The sequence below is a fragment of the Ascaphus truei genome, chromosome 4 (genome assembly GCF_040206685.1).
Source record: "Ascaphus truei isolate aAscTru1 chromosome 4, aAscTru1.hap1, whole genome shotgun sequence".
NCBI lineage: Eukaryota > Metazoa > Chordata > Amphibia > Anura > Ascaphidae > Ascaphus > Ascaphus truei.
In genome coordinates, this window is record NC_134486.1 from 205,747,463 (window position 1) to 205,762,819 (window position 15,357).

The following is a 15,357-nucleotide window of genomic DNA, read 5'->3' on the forward strand; positions in this document are numbered from 1 at the left end:
CAGCTAACCGTTTCCATAGACTTAGCAGAAGCCAATCAAAGAGGAGTGTTGGTTTTCCCAGCTGCGGTGGCGGACCAATCACGGGTCGCGGAGGGAGGATGCTGCTGACAGTTAGGTCAATCGGTGGGAGGGGCTTAGCGGGTGTGGATGACGGAACGGCTCGGTCGGGCGAGATTGAATCTCCGGGAAGAAGCGGACGGAGATCACGCAGCAGTATAACAAGCCTGCATCGTCACATCTCATCAAGCCCGAGGCTGGATGTACAGGGGTCGGGTGGAGATTACATCGTCGGAGGGGTTACGCGGAACCGCCGACGGGGGCGGTTGGTTTATCCGTTGCGATTTAACGGTTCCTCGCTTAGCTCCCGCAAGGCGATCGAGACAGGAGAGGGGAACAAAGGTGTGAAGGAGGCGGCGGCGGCGGCCGCCAGTGCTCTGTCTCCGCGCATCCACCCATGTAAGAGCCGCCGGTGTCATTTTTATCTTTTCTCTACTGTGAAAAAAACATCCGATGGGGATCTACTCTGGGGGGAGGTGGTTTGTTTTTCTTGTCCGGTTTCATATGTGCCCCCCTCTCCCTTGTCCTCCGATGGGTGCTGAGAAGATGCATCAAGGAGATTAGTGTGTGTGTGTGTGTGTGTGTGTGTACACAGACACACACAGACACACAGACACACACACACACACACGGGTCTCTGCTGCTGCTGTTGTTGTTGTCGGTCAGGAGTCGGGTGGTTTTCGTGCATTGTGGGGGCGGGGAAAGCAGGAGATAATGCCGTGTTTTCAATGAGCTTTTTTCCATCTAAATGACGGACTGACCCTCTCCTCGGACCCTCCGTCCTTCTACCTTGTGTTGAGATTATATTTTTGTTAGTGTTTTTTATTCTCTTCTCGAGTGCATTCAAATAGCTTCAACTGCATTTTCTCTCCCCCCCCCCCCTCCTCCTCCTCCTCCTCCTCCTCCTCCTCCTCCTCCTCCTCGGAGAGGTTTCGTTTTTCTGAGCCTTACCCCTTAGTACACTTCGTGTGTGTATAGCTATATATCTATATCGCGAAAAGCAGGGCTGCAGACCTGTCTAAAAGACATGTGAATGTGCTCACAAGTTATATTTTTATAATATATATTCTACTTATGTTTGGAGTCTGAAGTTACCTATTTTTTTTTTTTTTTAAATGTTACCTTTTTTTTAAAAATGTTTTTATTTTTATTTTATAAACAATTTAACTGCAGTTACTCGGAGGCATTTTTGTTGTTGTTGTTGTTGTTTAATCTAGATATGGTAGGGGATTTGCCCCCCCTCCCTGCCCCCTTCCTGTTAGCATCCTAGGGTGGAGGAGGAGATCCCTTGGTGCCCATAGGGTGGTGGAGACGAGGTCCGTGTCTTCTGGACCATGAGCCGGACACACACGGGGGGGGGGGGGTCATTTATCTGCCCATTACCAACCACTTCCATCAACATGCATCTAGCCAAGTCAAAATAAAGTGTGGGGTATTTTATTGATGAAGGTGCTTTTTATTTTTGCACCATTGTTGCAGCTGGAAGCCTTTTATACATATCCTCACTTCTTCCCGTCAGCCTCTTGGCTTTTAAGACTTTATTTTGTCTGTCGGGCCCTGTTTCCACCGCACGAAATGTTCTGCAAACATACTGTTACTGTAATGGAAAGCCACGATTTCAATATTCAATAGCCACCCCCACCCCCAAAATGAGATGGTAGTTGGGGTTCTGGATGTATACATTAGATGTATATATCGCTATTTGCAAAGTGTTTTATACCCTTTCCCTGTCAGAAGAAGGGGATACAGTATGCTTGGCTGCAAGTGGGGACTTGACAGTCTTTTATGATGCAGTTCCATGATATGATGTTTCAATCATAGGATAGTACAGTATGTCATTGTATGGTGATATTGCAGTCGGTAACGTTGCATGATAGGATTACACTGCGTGCAGCCTTACGCATTGCATTATATGATGACAATGCAGCCCTACGGTCTCCTTGCATTATATGATATAGCAGCCGTATGGTGGCATGGCGTCATATAACATCGCAGTGTGGGGCTTATTCATGAACTTTCAAAGCGGTCGAAAGCATAGCTCTCCCAATGAAATTAAATTGTAGTTTTCCGTGGCCGGCCAATGTATGAGATAGCATTGCAGAGTCCCCTCCGCCCCTGGGTGAAGAGAGGATCGGAGTGAGGGGTCGCCGCTGCCCCTGCTGAGTGACACGTGACGGGCCCGCTCAGCCGCCCAGAGTGGGGAACAATGTGCTGCGGTCTCTTCATTTTGCAGCCGAGTTTCCCAACGCTGCGGCCTCACTTTAATTGTAAAGAAACAAGCAGGTGTTTCTTTAGCGACCTTTTTTTTTGTTTGTTTCATCTTCGTCACATTTTTGCTTATTTCCCCCCTTTGTTTTATTACCTACTCGGCTTTAGCTGCAGATTTTTGTTCAGGACACAGATCTTTTGCACAAACCCCCTCCTCCAGAGAGGATTATCCATCTTCTCCCTTTCTCCTCCCCCCCCTTTCTCTCCCCCCCCTTTCTCTCCCCCCCCTTTCTCTCCCCCCCCCTTTCTCTCCCCCCCCCTTTCTCTCCCCCCCCCTTTCTCTCCCCCCCCCCTTCTCTCCCCCCCCCCTTTCTCTCCCCCCCCCCTTTCTCTCCCCCCCCCTTTCTCTCCCCCCCCCTTTCTCTCCCCCCCCCCTTTCTCTCCCCCCCCCCTTTCTCTCCCCCCCCCTTTCTCTCCCCCCCCTTTCTCTCCTCCCCCTTTCTCTCCTCCCCCCCCCCTTTCTCTCCTCCCCCCCCCCTTTCTCTCCTCCCCCCCCCTTTCTCTCCTCCCCCCCTTTCTCTCCTCCCCCCCTTTCTCTCCTCCCCCCCTTCTCTCCTCCCCCCCCTTCTCTCCTCCCCCCCTTTCTCTCCTCCCCCCCCCATTCTCTCCTCCCCCCCCTTCTCTCCTCCCCCCCTTCTCTCCTCCCCCCCTTCTCTCCCCCCCCCCTTCTCTCCTCCCCCCCCCTTTCTCTCCCCCCCCCTTTCTCTCCTCCCCCCCTTTCTCTCCTCCCCCCCCTTTCTCTCCTCCCCCCCTTTCTCTCCTCCCCCCCCTTTCTCTCCTCCCCCCCCTTTCTCTCCTCCCCCCCCCTTTCTCTCCTCCCCCCCCCTTTCTCTCCTCCCCCCCCCTTTCTCTCCTCCCCCCCCCTTTCTCTCCTCCCCCCCTTTCTCCTCCCCCCCCTTTCTCTCCTCCCCCCCCTTTCTCTCCTCCCCCCCCTTTCTCTCCTCCCCCCCCTTTCTCTCCTCCCCCCTTTCTCTCCTCCCCCCCTTTCTCTCCTCCCCCCTTTCTCTCCTCCCCCCCCTTTCTCTCCTCCCCCCCCTTTCTCTCCTCCCCCCCCCTTTTTCTCCTTCCCCCCCCTTTCTCTCCTTCCCCCCTTCTTTCTCTCCTCTCCCCCTTTCCTTCCCTCCCTCCCCCCTCTCCTCTTCCCCCCCCTCCTCTCCTCTTCCCCCCCCTCCTCTCCTCTTCCCCCCCCTCCTCTCCTCTTCCCCCCCTCCTCTCCTCTTCCCCCCCCCTCCTCTCCTCTTCCCCCCCCTCCTCTCCTCTTCCCCCCCCTCCTCTCCTCTTCCCCCCCCTCCTCTCCTCTTCCCCCCCCTCCTCTCCTCTTCCCCCCCCTCCTCTCCTCTTCCCCCCCCTCTCCTCTTCTCCCCCCTCCCTCCTCTCCCCCCCTCCTCTCCTCTTCCCCCCTCCCTCCTTTCCCCCCCCTCCTCTCCTCTTCCCCCCCCCTCCTCTCTCTCCTCTTCCCCCCCCTCCTCTCTCTCCTCTTCCCCCCCCCTCCTCTCTCTCCTCTCCCCCCCCCCTCCTCTCCAACTACAGTTGCTTGTATAGTCGATGACAGAAATGGCGTCATTTTGTAGATGGTTTGTACAGTAATGTTGGGCAGCACACAAAGCAGTGTAACGGGATGATGCTATATGGACAGCAGAAGCTCTGGCAAAAATCACAATGTTCTGTCGGCAGTAAGATATATAAAAAAAAATAATCAGTGACTGTCAGTAACAGATGTACAAAGACCAAACCAAGACATGTATATGGGCAGGATACATCCATTTTATGTTTGAGGCTCCTGTCTGCTCAGTCCCTGCTCTTCTGTGCACTAGTTAATCTCCATACAATTGTGGATGCATAAAAAAAAATTGGGATGGGGACACCTGTTAACCCTTAGTTAGCTACTGCACTTCTGTGCCCCAAGCACAAATTTTCCCTCATAATCGTGTTTGTATATAAATAAAAACAAGCAAAGAGTATGAGATGGGGGTGCTGGTTGTTAACCATTTTGCTCCTGTTGACAATCTTTTGTTTGACCCGGCACTTCTGTGCGTTTAAGCACCAATGTCTCCTCCACAAATAACTGTTCAAATGAAAAAGGAATGGGGACACCTGTATGTAGTTAACTCTTCCTCTGCTGGGTGGGTTAGCATTTTGTTGCAAATGCAGTTGCACTGCGGGCCCCCTGGCCTTCTTTTAAAAAAAAAAAAAAATTCTGTTTTCTTTTCTTTACAGCAGGGTCAAAACTGGAAACCTGAGCACTCCACGAAAATTTTCACCATTTGCAGTGACCATGAAGGTATTTAATTTGCCAGTGATTATTATGCGGCTTTTAATGTACTTATTGCCTCATGTATTTACATAGAAATGTGCTGTAGATTTGATTGTGTGCACTTGGCTATATTATTTAAGATCACAGTAGATAATTTAAGCTATGTTTTTCAAAACGACATGGGGTTTCAAGGCAAAAGTGGTGTCATTTTTGGAATAGAAATTGCTCCAGATGCATCAAAGAAAAAAACCCTGAATTGCTTTAATGGGATTTTGTTCGGATACATAAGATACATATCTTTTGCCCCAGAATTGTACCACTTTTGCCTTGATGCATAAACCCCATCTGTATTTCTGAAATATTACAGTTGAAAATGATGTTTTGTGTAAATGTTTGATATATTAAATTGCTCATGTTCTGAAAGGACATTTATTTATACAGTGTTCATCTATTTGGATACGATGTTTGTTTTTATTCAAAGTATAATTTTAAACAGTTTTTCGCACTTACGTTACTCCAGCAATAAACTAGAGAAGGTGTTTTTTTTTATTTTTTTTTATGCTTATAGTGGTAAATGGCTTGGGCTTTAAAATATGTAAATGTTTCTGGAAAAGATAATATAAAATGTTAAGTAGAATTTGTATGAATTTAATTTACCTTTTCAATGGGCAAGCAATGATTGATATCTTATCTGAACAATGCAGCAACTTTTAAATATTTGCATATATTATTTTTTTTTAACCATACAGTATATGTCATTTTATGATACAGTAATGTTTTGTTTGCTGAGGACTCGTGAAACGTCCAATTGTAATTGTTGTATACTTATTGTGAGAAGTTAATTTGAGTAGGTTTCATAGAGGTATAATAATGACATCTTCTTTTGGACATGCCACCAAGCAAAACATTTTACAAGTTGTAGAGTTAAGACAGTTTGGCCAAGTTATAAATACGTAATAAATACGTAATGAATAACCTTTAACGTAGTAGTTGCACATAGCAAGCCAAAAAGTATCTCTTTAAAGTGCTTACTAGTGTGATTTGGCTCCCTCTGAAAGATTATTTTATATATTTTTCTAATTTGAATACAGCAGGGCCCCGCTTCTCGGCGATCCGCTGATACGGCGGCACCGAGAAGGGGCCGCCACGTTGAATTCGAAATTGCGCATGCACAGAACGGACGGGGGCGCCCGGCGCACATGCGCAGACCGCAGGTGGCACATGCGCAGAACGGCGAAAATGCCGATTTGCGCATGCGCAACACTGAAAATCGCCAGATCCGCTTTCCGGCGATTTTCACTATACGGCGGGCCTCAGGAACGGAAACAGCTGTATACCCGGGGCCCTGCTGTATCTAAATATTTTGTTTTGGAAACATGTTATCTCGGTGTATTCGAAATCTGTACAGCAGTGGGTTATCAATCTTTGTGGTTAAGGAAGCCTAGAATAATGATTTGTGAAATTCTGGGGAACCCCAACCCTCTCCCTGTCTGTCCCTCTCTCTTCCAGCCTCTCCTCCCCCCCTTCCATTCCTTCGTCTTTCTTCCCCCCTACCCCCTTACTTCGTCTTTCTTTCCCCCCCCTCACACGCCCTTGTCTTTCTTCCCGCCTTAGGCTGGTTCTATAGTGTGTGCGTGCGCGTGCTGCAGTTTTAGTTGGCTGAGGTTAGTCAGCCATTCTATTATGGTGCCGCGCACGGCAGGGAGAGTGGAACCAGCCGACGGGGGAAGATGAGGAAAATAAATAATTTGCGCCGCTACCGCCACTGAAAATGTGTGTGTGTGTGTGTGTGTGTGTGTGTGTGTGTGTGTGTGTTTGTGTACAATGTTATTAAAAAAAATTATTAAAGGATTTATTTTAAAACGTATTTAAACACACACACACACACACACACATACATACACAGTACCTCACTCGCGCACAGTATACACACAAAACGTGTGTGGCACAGGCACGCGCACGGCCGCACACAGTATATAACAACCCTTACACGCCCTTATCTCTTTCTTCCCCCTTACACGCCCTCGTCTTTTCTTCCCCTCCCTCCCTTACACGCCCTCTTCTTTTTCTCTCCCCCCTACACGCCCTCGTCTTTCTCTCTCCCCCCTCCTACACGCCCTCGTCTTTCTTTCTCCCCCCTTGGGCTACAGCCCCAGCATTTAAAGGGCTGTGCTGTGGTGTGCGCGCACCGCAGTGGCCACTTGGGACCTGGCGTCACAAACCCTCGTCTTTCTTTCCCCCCTTACACGCCCTCGTCTTTCTTTCCCCCCTTACACGCCCTCGTCTTTCTTTCCCCCCTTACACGCCCTCGTCTTTCTTTCCCCCCTTACATGCCCTCGTCTTTCTTTCCCCCCTTACACGCCCTCGTCTTTCTTTCCCCCCTTACACGCCCTCGTCTTTCTTTCCCCCCTTACACGCCCTCGTCTTTCTTTCCCCCCTTACACGCCCTCGTCTTTCTTTCCCCCCTTACACGCCCTCGTCTTTCTTTCCCCCCTTACACGCCCTCGTCTTTCTTTCCCCCCTTACACGCCCTCGTCTTTCTTTCCCCCCTTACACGCACTCGTCTTTCTTTCCCCCCTTACACGCCCTCGTCTTTCTTTCCCCCCTTACACGCCCTCGTCTTTCTTTCCCCCCTTACACGCCCTCGTCTTTCTTTCCCCCCTTACACGCACTCGTCTTTCTTTCCCCCCTTACACGCCCTCGTCTTTCTTTCCCCCCTTACACGCCCTCGTCTTTCTTTCCCCCCTTACACGCCCTCGTCTTTCTTTCCCCCCTTACACGCCCTCGTCTTTCTTTCCCCCCTTACACGCCCTCGTCTTTCTTTCCCCCCTTACACGCCCTCGTCTTTCTTTCCCCCCTTACACGCCCTCGTCTTTCTTTCCCCCCTTACACGCCCTCGTCTTTCTTTCCCCCCTTACACGCCCTCGTCTTTCTTTCCCCCCTTACACGCCCTCGTCTTTCTTTCCCCCCTTACACGCCCTCGTCTTTCTTTCCCCCCTTACACGCCCTCGTCTTTCTTTCCCCCCTTACACGCCCTCGTCTTTCTTTCCCCCCTTACACGCCCTCGTCTTTCTTTCCCCCCTTACACGCCCTCGTCTTTCTTTCCCCCCTTACACGCCCTCGTCTTTCTTTCCCCCCTTACACGCCCTCGTCTTTCTTTCCCCCCTTACACGCCCTCGTCTTTCTTTCCCCCCTTACACGCCCTCGTCTTTCTTTCCCCCCTTACACGCCCTCGTCTTTCTTTCCCCCCTTACACGCCCTCGTCTTTCTTTCCCCCCTTACACGCCCTCGTCTTTCTTTCCCCCCTTACACGCCCTCGTCTTTCTTTCCCCCCTTACACGCCCTCGTCTTTCTTTCCCCCCTTACACGCCCTCGTCTTTCTTTCCCCCCTTACACGCCCTCGTCTTTCTTTCCCCACTTACACGCCCTCGTCTTTCTTCCCCCCCCCCTTACACTCCCTTGTCTCTCTCTTCCCCACTTACACTCTTCTCTTTCCCCCTCCCCCCCCCACGTAGGCTCTCTCCCCTGGACATTCTCTTCCACCTTTCTTTCTCTCTTGTCCTCTCTTCTCTCTTGTCCCCCTTTCTCTCCCCCCCTATGACATGTAAAGGTTTCTGCTTAGCTGTAACTACCGGTCCACACTGGAAGCAAGATGATTCAGCTCCCTGCTTGCTATAACCTCCGGTCTGGATAGCCTCTGCTGGGCTCAATCACGATGGAGCAGGGGAAGAAACTCCAATGGCGCCGTGAAAACCAACTGGAAATGTTTATCTCTATATCTTAATCCATCTGCGGCTGAAATTATACATATATTTGAAAAAGTATGTGTAAAATAAATGTAATGAACTTCTGATGATCATTTCCATTTGGTAAAGTTTTATAAGGTTGCATGCAATAATGAAATTGACCTTCTGATGTGTTCTCCACTTGAAAGTAGTAGAAAGATCTCAACTTGCATTAACTAAAAATAATATTTAACATGTAGGTGAAAGTATGACTAATTATAAGAAATTCACCAGATCAAGTACATTCTTAAAAGTTAATATGAACACCTTTTGTACATCAATTTTACAATGGATGTTTTTATATGTACAAATGAAAAATGTAAGGCCGCGTTTTTATAGTGCCTGCGACGCGACCGATGACGTCGCCACTGGCGAAAGTTAAACTTTAGTTTTAAGAGATGTTGCTGGCGTCAAGGTCAGTGAGTGACGTCACCAAGGAGGAGGGCAGCGCTCTGTGATTGGTTTAGAGACAGTCACATGTGGCGACTGTCTCTAAAAAAAAAAATCCAATTTCACTGGCTTCCAAATTTTTGGTCGCTCCGTCGTGCTTACTATAAGCGCATGCGATGGATTTGTTTTGGAGCAACGTCGCATCACCAGGCACTATAAGTGCAGCCTGGGACATGGTGCAGGGAGCGGCGCTGGGCAGCGCTGACGCTCACGCTCTCCTGCTCAAGCAGGAGATTTTTGTTGTCCCTGCATGAGCGTCAGCGAGCGCGCTTATGTGCCGGGTGGGAGCCTTTCGGGAGGCGGGGCTAGCGCGCCATGTCACGGCGCCAACGCCACGGACTGCCATTGGCTTCTGTCAGTCACGTGACCGGTCCTGCGCTTGCATGAGCGGCAATATTTAAACTTGCCTGTCTCCTGCATTTCCGCACGCCTGCGGAAGTGCCGTCAAAATCCGCGCTGATAGGGATAATGTTTCCCCTCAGCGCGCCTCACACGGTCTTTTTGACCATGTCCGAGGCCTAAGTCATCATGTAAGTGTAGAGCCTTTTTTCAGGAGCATATCAGTTGGGGAAAATAATATGGTGACATTTAGTGGTTGTATGCTCAGTCTATGCTTAATGAACAATTGCTCTTAGTATTGTGTAACGTGTGGGAAATGTTACTTTGACGTTTTAATTATAATTTGGAAAACTACTTCCAGTTTTATTTTATTTTTTCTTCTGTACATTAAATTCTGTAATACTCCTTTATTTTGATAATATACACTTAATTTCTTTACATGCAAGTGTTTTATACATGAAAAGCCATAAAATGCAGCTGTCCTCTCCGGAGGGAAGAGGGGGTGGGGGAAATTGCACAAAATCCGTGGATTATACGCTGGAAATTATGGTAGTATCATCACTACAACTGACTTTCTATTAGTACTGCTGTCATTATTTACTGCTTGTAAAGGAAATGTTGCATTACTTTAAAAATCAGAACAGGGCATTACTGGCCATTAATACACTTTTGTAGTCCTATTGATTTTTTTCAGCATATTTACATTAGGGGTGCGCAAACTTTGCCCCCTGTGCCCCCCTGTCTGCACTCCACCCTCGCGCCCCCCAACTTACCATGTCTACGACGTCAAATGACGCTGTGGGTCATGTGATGACATGTGACCCCGCGCTGTCATTTGTCGCCGGAGACAATGTAAGGGAAGTTGCCGAGGCCTCACACCATCCCCCGGCATTTCATTTAAATGTCTTGTAAGAGCGCGGGGCCTCTGCAACTGCGTGCCCCCCTGAAAAATCTCACGCACCTCTGGCCTACATTCTTATGCTTTTACTGCACATGTTTATTAAAATGAAATTGTACACACTCTGCAGCCCCCCCTCTATACACACAAACAGACACTCTTTGCAAAACCCTCTATATACACAAACACACAGTGCCCCTACACTCTGCAGCCCCCCTCGTCACCAACAAAACACTGCAACCTCCCTGTAAACCCACAAAACTACAGACACATACACAACACACTCTGCAGCCCTCCTCCACCCTCTACAGCCACGAATCTGACTGCACACACACCAGACTGCTTCCCCCTTCTACATAAACAAACTGCAGCCCCCCTGTAAACACACACAAAACACTGTAGCCCTCCTCCGCTCTCTATACCCACAAAACACACACTGCAGACACACACACCAATAAAACACTGCTGTCCCCCTCTAGACCCACAAAACACACAGCAGACACACTTTTCTCAGTCAGTGCCTTGCTGTTGTCTCCTGTCCAATCCCCTCCCCTGTGTGAAAGCTACTCTCACTGTGTTTGTGCGCGTGTGCGTGCGTGTGTGAACTGAAAGCTGATTAGCTGAAAAACTTATCATGGTGCCAAAAATTCCGGGCCATTACTGAAAGGATAATGCCCGTAATGTTAACTATTCGGAGAGCAGGGATTTCAATAATGCCCGAAACTTAACAGCTATAGTTTATAATTTAGGATAATTACTTTTAAAAATCTATATTGTGATTACATTTAGCAATAGATGATCTTTTGATGCTTGTTTTTAGTATTTCATTTTTGAGTATTTGAGAGAAACTTTTGCAGGTTGTTTTAATTTTCACATGCAGGTCTTTACGAGCATGTATGCCTTCTGTTATGAAGATATCGTCAATGTACCTAAGATTTAACGGTGATTTGATCCTGCAGTGTTTTAGAGATTCTTCTTCCTGGTTTACCATAAAGCGGTTGGCATACTAAGGAGCCAGTTATTTTACCCATGGTTTGAACATAATGTTTATCATTTAAAAGTAAAATTGTTGCAGGTTAGAATGAAGTGGGTGAGTTTTGCAGTGTGTGAGGGGTACTTTTTTGTTTGCTTTTATGCAGGCTGTAATTCCTGAATGTTGGAATTCTGGAATGTTGGTATATAAGGAGTTCACATCCATTGTAGCTAAAATTACGTTAGAAGGTAGAGATATCCAATGCTATGTAATTCTGTGAAAAATGGGTGGTATCCTAGACCTACCTGTTTCTGCCCCCAGCGGTTTTAAGATTCCCTCTGTTTATTCATTCTGGATATGATGGGCTCCCTTGTTTATTTATTATAGGAGAGAGAATCCAGGGCACAAATTTGCTAAATCAAATGTATTGTATTACATATTAAAAAAGCAATCCAATGGTCTGGATATACTGTGCCCGACCAGTAACCCTATTTCTTCTTCCTTTTTTTTCTCTTTTTTTTTTTGTGGAACGTCTTTTATATATTGTCTTTTATTAGGCAACTGTGGGTGCATTTAAAAAAAAAAAAAAAATTATATATATATTATTGACTGTAGGAAGCCTGTAAAATTTAGGGCCATCTGGAATGAGAGTATTTACTCGTACAATTTAAAAAAAAAATAATAATGCTTGTTCTTGATGTATGATTTCATGGTTTCCATTCGTTCCTTGGTGTATTGTTATGTCATATTGTAGGGTAATAATTCTGTGTAGTTTTAGTTGTCTGTTTGCTTTTAGGGTGTGATCCTTGCGATTTGAGGATGACGACTACTCCACCTTTTGCCTGCCTGGTTGATGACTATAATCTTGGTTATTTCTTAGTGTTTCTATTGCTTCTAATTCTTGGACCTATTGTTTACTTTCTTGCAAAAGGTCTGAATCTAAGCATCCAGTTTGTGGTTAAGTTCACTGAGGTGTTGTCACGGTAGATCAGGACTCTTAACACCATTTATATTTAAGGGGTCAGTCAATAGGCAGAACAAGGCAGTGAAATAAAATGGTTTATTTGGAGAAGACCTTGGATATACACACTTGCTCGGGAATGAGATCTACCTTTCCTAGGTGCAGGGCGCCCGCTTGCATGGGCTTCCCCCGAACAGAACCTTGTTCCGTATGTCCTGGACTGAAATGCAGCAGAAAATCCTGACCGGGACCTAGTCCTGGAACCGATGCTGGCAGAAAATCTTGACCACGACTGCTAGCTTGATTTTTGAGAACTTGGCTGCAAAAGATGGGACATAGTCTCTGCAAGGCAAACTTTGCAGGATTCAAAAAGAAGCCGTCGTTCTGTTATTTTGAACAGAGCAACTTTGAAAAGTCTGCCGTAGCTTCACCGACTCCCGATTTGTTGCTCTACTCTCTCCTGGTCAGCACCTTACATATACTCCGTTAGGCTACCCCAGAGCGGAGGGGGTAAGGAGCAGCCAATCAGAGAAGGGAAATCCCACCCCACCAGCCAATAGAATGAGGGGCTCGAACCTCGTCTGACGTCAGGGGGCGTGCCACAGAGGCTCGAAAGCCGGTTGAGCGGGAAATATGATTTTAGCCAAGAGGATCAAACTCTATGGATGCATCTTCTCTGGCTAACTCATTGCCTCATGCCGGGCCATCTCCACCAGGTCTGGCACTGACAAAAGGGTGTCCCTTTGTAGTCTGGACCTGGCCTTTCACCTTTTCTCACTCACCAAGTGCTTTCACATCTCTGGACATCCTCTCCCCTTTGAACTACAGACCCTATGTAGACTTACTGGTGCCTTTACTCGTCGTCCGGGCAAGCTATATAGAGCCTTATAATAAATGTACACAACATTGAAACACATTTTTATACATGGGGAACCTTGGGGAGACTCATGACTGTGCTGGATATAGGACAGGGATATCGGGGCTCGAAAAGCAGGAGTCTGGGTAATTCTACTCGCGTACTAGCAAATCATGCCTGCACGTCGTGTAGAATTAAGCTACTACCAGTAGCTCCGGTTCCCAAACTCCTGTAAACAAAAGAATTACATTCTTGCCCAAATATCACACCTAAAACTCACACACAAAGTTTCATGAGTCTGGGGTACAGGGAACATGAAATAGGAAAAAACAGGGTAATTTTATTTTCCAACATGTATCATTCCTGGTCCCTGGCTTATTGAGGTACCAGGGACCCTACGGGTTCAGGGGTAACCAGAGGGCTTAACCTTTATTAGATAGCCTGGTTACTCCATCCCGTCACAGGTGTGAAGACAGATCTGGATTTGAAGTGAAGTTTTATCGTCTAGTACATATGTTTTTGTTATTGTGGAAGAAATACTTTAGTATAAGTTGACGTAGGGCAGAATGTAAGCCTTTTGGATAGCACTGATTTTTCAGCAGTTGCAAGTATTTGTTAGATAGGGTGGCAGTGGAATTGTCAGGTTAGTGGTTAATTTTATGTTCCCACTGGTGTACTTTTTTTTAAATTGTAGGCGTGCATTCAGTTTTTCCTGTTCCCCATGGCAGTGGGCACCATAGGAGTTAAGTCTATCCTTGGCTTGAGTAGGACAGGAAATTGAAATCTGCAGGTAGTACCTTTTTTTTTTTTAAAAAGGCCCCTTCTACTACCTGCAGGAAGTCTTTTTCCTGTTCTACAGCTAGGAGTAGTATTTATTTTTTAAAGGACTCTCCACACTGCAGCTAGTGCTAGTGGGGGGTTTCTCTTGGGAGGCCCATAGTTACCGGGAGGACCACGGATGCATCTCAGTACGCAGCGGTAACATAGTGGATGCGGAGACATGGCTTTCATGGTGACCCACGTGATTGAATAGAGCTCCCACACACAGGCACAAGCACGGCTCTGCAGAGATGCCTTCAGCGCTCTGACTAGGCAAACTGCCGATTAATGTCAGGGAGGCAGAAGAGCACTGGCCTCAGAAAATGTCACGCAATCTGCTGCATGTAACGCTGTGCAGAAAGGAAGCCAAATCAGCTGCAAGAAGCTGAAAAGGTTGCAGAAATCAGCATGGATGCTGCTGCAAGCAAAGGGTAGCTTTCTAAAACTGGGTGAGTCCTTAGTTTAGAGGAGAGTACTAAAGAGAGTTGATTATGCAGGACAAAATACATGTTTTGTTACCATCGTTCCTCTGTGATACAGCCAGAAGTGAGAACTTCTTAAATGGCAATGGAGGCTCTGCATCAGAAAAAAGAAATTTGCTAAGAAAGCAAAATTGTGTGCATGTGATAAACCTGTATTAGAAGCTAAGAAACTCTGGAGATTGTTTTAAAGCAGAAGGGAATTTAAATGAACAGATGAATATTTTTCTTTCATGGATGAAAGACACAGTAACTCAGGTCGTTGAGTCAGCAGTACAACAAACGACTAAATCAACACGAGATAACGATCTCAAACCAGTTTGGATAAAGTGGGGGCGTACTCGTCTGACGAATCAAGAGGTACAATATCAGAATTTCTCAGAAGCGGAGTACTCTGATTCTTCAGAGCAAGAGATTCAGACATAAATATCAGAATTCAATCTAGAAATGGTGGAACCTGTAATAAAAGCAATGTGGGAACCATTGGAGTTGGAGCAGGGGTGCGCAAAGTTTTGGAGCTGCGACAGCCGCAGCGCTCGCACCCCGCTTCTCTGTGACCCGGTGTCTATGGCGTTGTGGGCCGTGACGTCATGTCACATGACCCCGCAGCGTCATTTGCTGTGTGTTACCATGGCGACGCGTGCATCACATGACCCCGCATCCAGAAGACTGCAGAACCCTGGTAAGTTGAGGTTGCAGAGGCCTTGCGCAGACCCCCGGCATTTAACTTAAATGCCTCGGGGAAGAGCGTGGGCTGGTGCAACTGCTGCGCGCCCCATCCCCCCCAGTTTGCGCACCCCTGAGTTAGAGGATGTAGAAAAGTCATAGAACAGATCAATTATTTGGGGGAACCCAAAGAAAGAAAGACTAGATGTTTTCCAATACATCAAGTGATTTAAAAATACAGTACAGTGAGGTTGGGCTCAGCCTGATAGAAAGCTAGTGATTCACAAGAAATTCAACAAAATGTATCCTTTTGGACCAAAAAACATGAAGTTCTGGGAAGTAATTCCGAAAATTGATACAGCAATATCTAGCGCTACAGGGAAAACCATCCTACCTATGACACATTATATATGGTGAGCGTTGTGGCACCCTTTTGTTGTTCGACAGTTGATGACACAGCATCATTCAAGGATGGAATGGATAAAAATATGGATGGCGTTCTAAAGAAATCGTATCTGGCGGCAGGTACAGCGTGTAAACCTGTGATATCGG

The 15,357-nt window shown here is 47.2% G+C and overlaps 1 protein-coding gene across 6 annotated transcripts in view; it reads left to right on the forward strand.

Annotated features, from left to right (window-relative positions):
• Positions 1-106: 106 nt before the first annotated feature.
• The window catches only part of ARID4B (AT-rich interaction domain 4B), a 97,476-nt gene continuing 82,225 nt past the window's right edge, over positions 107-15,357 (forward strand). For 3 of the 6 annotated variants that reach the window (XM_075596771.1, XM_075596770.1, XM_075596772.1), the window contains exons 1-2: positions 108-456; positions 4,546-4,606. In XM_075596771.1, the coding sequence (XP_075452886.1) occupies positions 455-456; positions 4,546-4,606 (63 nt within the window). In that variant the 5' untranslated portion in view covers positions 108-454. Of the gene's footprint in view, positions 457-4,542; positions 4,607-15,357 lie in introns of all 6 variants that reach the window. The other 3 variants (XM_075596767.1, XM_075596769.1, XM_075596768.1) reach the window with 2 other exon arrangements.